Source organism: Portunus trituberculatus, chromosome 7 (assembly GCF_017591435.1).
Source record: "Portunus trituberculatus isolate SZX2019 chromosome 7, ASM1759143v1, whole genome shotgun sequence".
In the NCBI taxonomy this organism is placed as follows: Eukaryota; Metazoa; Arthropoda; class Malacostraca; order Decapoda; family Portunidae; genus Portunus; species Portunus trituberculatus.
The window spans coordinates 3,350,739-3,354,043 of record NC_059261.1 but is presented as its reverse complement, the minus strand read 5'-3'; the positions used below and the strand labels follow the sequence as shown (position 1 = coordinate 3,354,043).

At 48.8% G+C, this 3,305-nt stretch overlaps 1 protein-coding gene across 1 annotated transcript in view; it reads left to right on the top strand.

The window, feature by feature from the left end:
* Window positions 1-1,357, top strand: part of LOC123498017 — a 1,446-nt gene extending 89 nt beyond the window's left edge. The window contains exons 1-2 of the mRNA XM_045245094.1: window positions 1-641; window positions 727-1,357. The exon at window positions 1-641 is cut by the window's left edge and continues 89 nt beyond it. Of these exons, the coding sequence (XP_045101029.1) occupies window positions 1-641; window positions 727-887 (802 nt within the window). The 3' untranslated portion in view covers window positions 888-1,357. The remainder of the gene's footprint in view (window positions 642-726) is intronic.
* The last annotated feature ends 1,948 nt before the right edge of the window (window positions 1,358-3,305 follow it).

Below are 3,305 nucleotides of genomic sequence, written 5' to 3'. Positions count from 1 at the left end.
GGTCCTGGCGATACCAAGTCCCGCCCTGGCCCAGGACTGCAATGCTGCCGACACAGTAGTGAAGGAAGGAACACCACATGTAATAAAGACCACACTATTCATCCAGTACAGTGCAGGATATGATGGTTCTCTCACATTGTTTGTGAAGCCTGAGAGTGACTTTGAGGGCGTGACTCTTTATACCATGACAAATGACGCCACTCTCCACACTGCCTGGTTCCCTGCTGAGGAGAAATGTTTCCCTCGCGATGGCAAGTGGCTGCAATTCAAGGCGATGGTTTGGTCAACCGGATGGGGTCTTCAGTTTCATCTTATGTCTGGTGCATGCTGGGAGGAGTGCTATATCAACACTGACCAGACAATACCCATAAACCTCAGCGTGGTGGCTCACGGCCCTTCCAGGTGGTTGAGCAGGCGTCCACATGAACACTGTGAGATAAACCTCATAAGTAATAAAAATCGCAAACTAACAGGCATGTGCAAGCACTCTCCAATCACACCCACCACCCCCACCACCAACAGCAAGTGGACACCGGGATATATAACAACCACAGCGGTGTCAGCAGCAGCAGCAGTAGTGGTGGTGGCGGTGGTGGTGGTGGTGGTGGTGTTCTATTGGAAGCGGAAAGCTGTCACATCGCGTGAGTACAGTGTGTGTGTGTGTGTGTGTGTGTGATCATTGGCGATAGTCTCACAAGAACTCTAACACTCTTCCCCACCACACAGCACGCCAAGCCGGACTCTTCCCTCCCCCCCCCGATGAACACGTCATAGAGAACGACATCTACCAGCCATTTGACGGTGTCGTTAACCACGCCGCGCCGCAAACCTTCCACAACGACCTGTACGACTCCCGCAGCGCCCACGGACACCGGCACGACTCCTAGACGACCCAGAGACAGAGCCAGCCCCCTCCCCCCCCCACACACGTCATTATAATGTAGACTGTAGAGTGTACAAATGTGTGGAGTGTGATAGTGATGCTTTTGATCTATTTCCAGAGAGAGAGAGAGAGAGAGAGAGAGAGAGAGAGAGAGAGAGAGAGAGAGAGAGAGAGAGAGAGAGAGAGAGAGAGAGAGAGAGAGAGAGAGAGAGAGAGAGAGAGAGAGAGAGAGACTTTAGTATTTCGTGGCTTATTTGTTAGTTTGTATATGTTTTGAGATAGTTGTGTACTCTCTGTAGTAGTTTGTGGGTGTTGTTGTGTGTGTGTGTTCAGGATACTCTGGCATGTTGTGTTTGGTTAGTCTTACTCTCATTGTGTTTAAGATGCTTTTGTAGTTTCTTTGTAGTATTTTATTTGTCTTGTTGTGTGTGTGTGTTTTGGATACTTAATGTGCTTCCTTGTCAATAAATATTAATTAACTGTGTGTGTGTTGACTGCCTTCCATTCACCTCTCTCCACTTCTTCCTCCTCCACTAAATACACTTCTGCAATCTCCACCGCGTCTTTAAAGCCCCTCCACTTCTCTCCACAACCCGGCGATTTCCCTCCACAAAGTTCCCTGCCTCAATTTCCCTGCTCAGAGATCCCAAAGCGTGACTGGCGTTCTTCAAGGCACACCTCTATCACCCATTCCCTTCCCTCCCGCTCTCCTGTTGAGCCGCGTGACACACACCAACTAATTAAGGAAAACGTAGCACAGGTGAAGGCTCATTAGCCCAGGTACAGCTCCGCTACTTATCCACTCGCCCTCCTGAGGGTGGAGTTTTGAGGGAAACACAAAGGAGGAATAAATCAAAGACGAACACACGGAGGAAGGCGGAGGGAACACCCAGGGGAGAAATAGGAGGAGGAGGAGGAGGAGGAGAAAATATTATCTACAGTAGTAGTATTAGTATTAGTAGTATTAGTATTAGTATTAGTAGTAGTAGTAGTAGTAGTACAAAAACGACAACAACAACAGCAAAAACAACAACAACAACATTCCAGGCGGCTCTACTGACGGCGGGTCACAGGTAGGGGCGGACAGCGGGCGCACCTGAGTGGCGAGGCAGAACACCGGCGCTGCCAGGTATTGGGCGTCTCGGGGAGGGGAAGACAGGGAGGGGAAGGGAGGGGAAGGGCAAGTGGGTGGTGGGCACAGGTGTTAATGAATGAAGGTCAGAACAGGAAGGAATGTGTGAACACCCGGCGAGATTGTGTGTTATTACTCTCTCTCTCTCTCTCTCTCTCTTTCAAGAAAATACCATGAGAGAGAGAGAGAGAGAGAGAGAGAGAGAGAGAGAGAGAGAGAGAGAGAGAGAGAGAGAGAAATCTATGTGAAGGATAGAACATCGCTGGTGGTGGTGGTGGTAGTGGTAGTGGTGGTGGTGGTGGTGGTGATAGGAAGAGGAGGAGGATGTTAAAATGTTCACGCTGGAAATCATTATTCTTCTTCCTCCTTCTAGTCCTCCTCCTCCTCCTCCTCCTCCTCCTCCTTTCCTTTCCTCTTCCTTGAAAGTGTCGTGTTTAAATTGTGTTTTTCCATTGTTTTTCAAAGAAATGCCAAACAAACTTAAGAGGCGGAGGAGGAGGAGGAGGACACGCATGATACACCTCCTCCTCCTCCTCTTTCTCTGCAGAAGGTAATAAGTTGATGATTATTGAAAACCAACTTCCCAAGAACTGGAGAAGGAAAAAGTGAGGAAAAGGAGAAAATTGGTGGAAAATATGACGATGATGATGATGATGATGATAAAGAGGAGGAGCAGCAAGAGGAGAAGGAGGAGGAGGAGGAGGATACTGAAGAAAGGTAGATGACTGTAATACATATTGAGTGTCCGCCCGCCTGCCAACACGCACACACAAGCACGCAGACACACAACAAAACAAACAAACAAACACACACAGTCACAACACACACACACACACACACACACACACACACACTCTCTCTCTTCCTCAGCATGTCCTCTTGTCACGCTAACCTCTCCCCTCTTTTCCCCTCTTGCTTTCTACTCTGCAGTATTTATCTTCCTCCTTCCTCTCATATCTCTCTTCCTCTTCTCCTTTCCTCCCCTCTTATTTCATCTCTCTCTCCCTTTCCTCGTACACTTTCTTTTTCATTTCCCCTTTCCCTCTCCCACAAACCGCCTATCATCATCTATTTTGACTTGTCTCCTCTGTTCTTTGTTTCCATCTGTCTTGTTTCTCGTCTCCCCTCACCGCCTCCTCTGTCACCCCTCACCTCAGCCAACCTCGTTCCCTCAGGCCCCTTGTCCCTCACCAAACCCAGAAACCTGGCAGGAATTATGGGTCATTCTAGCCACTCTTCACACACACACACACACACACACACACACACACACAGAGAGAGAGAGAGAGA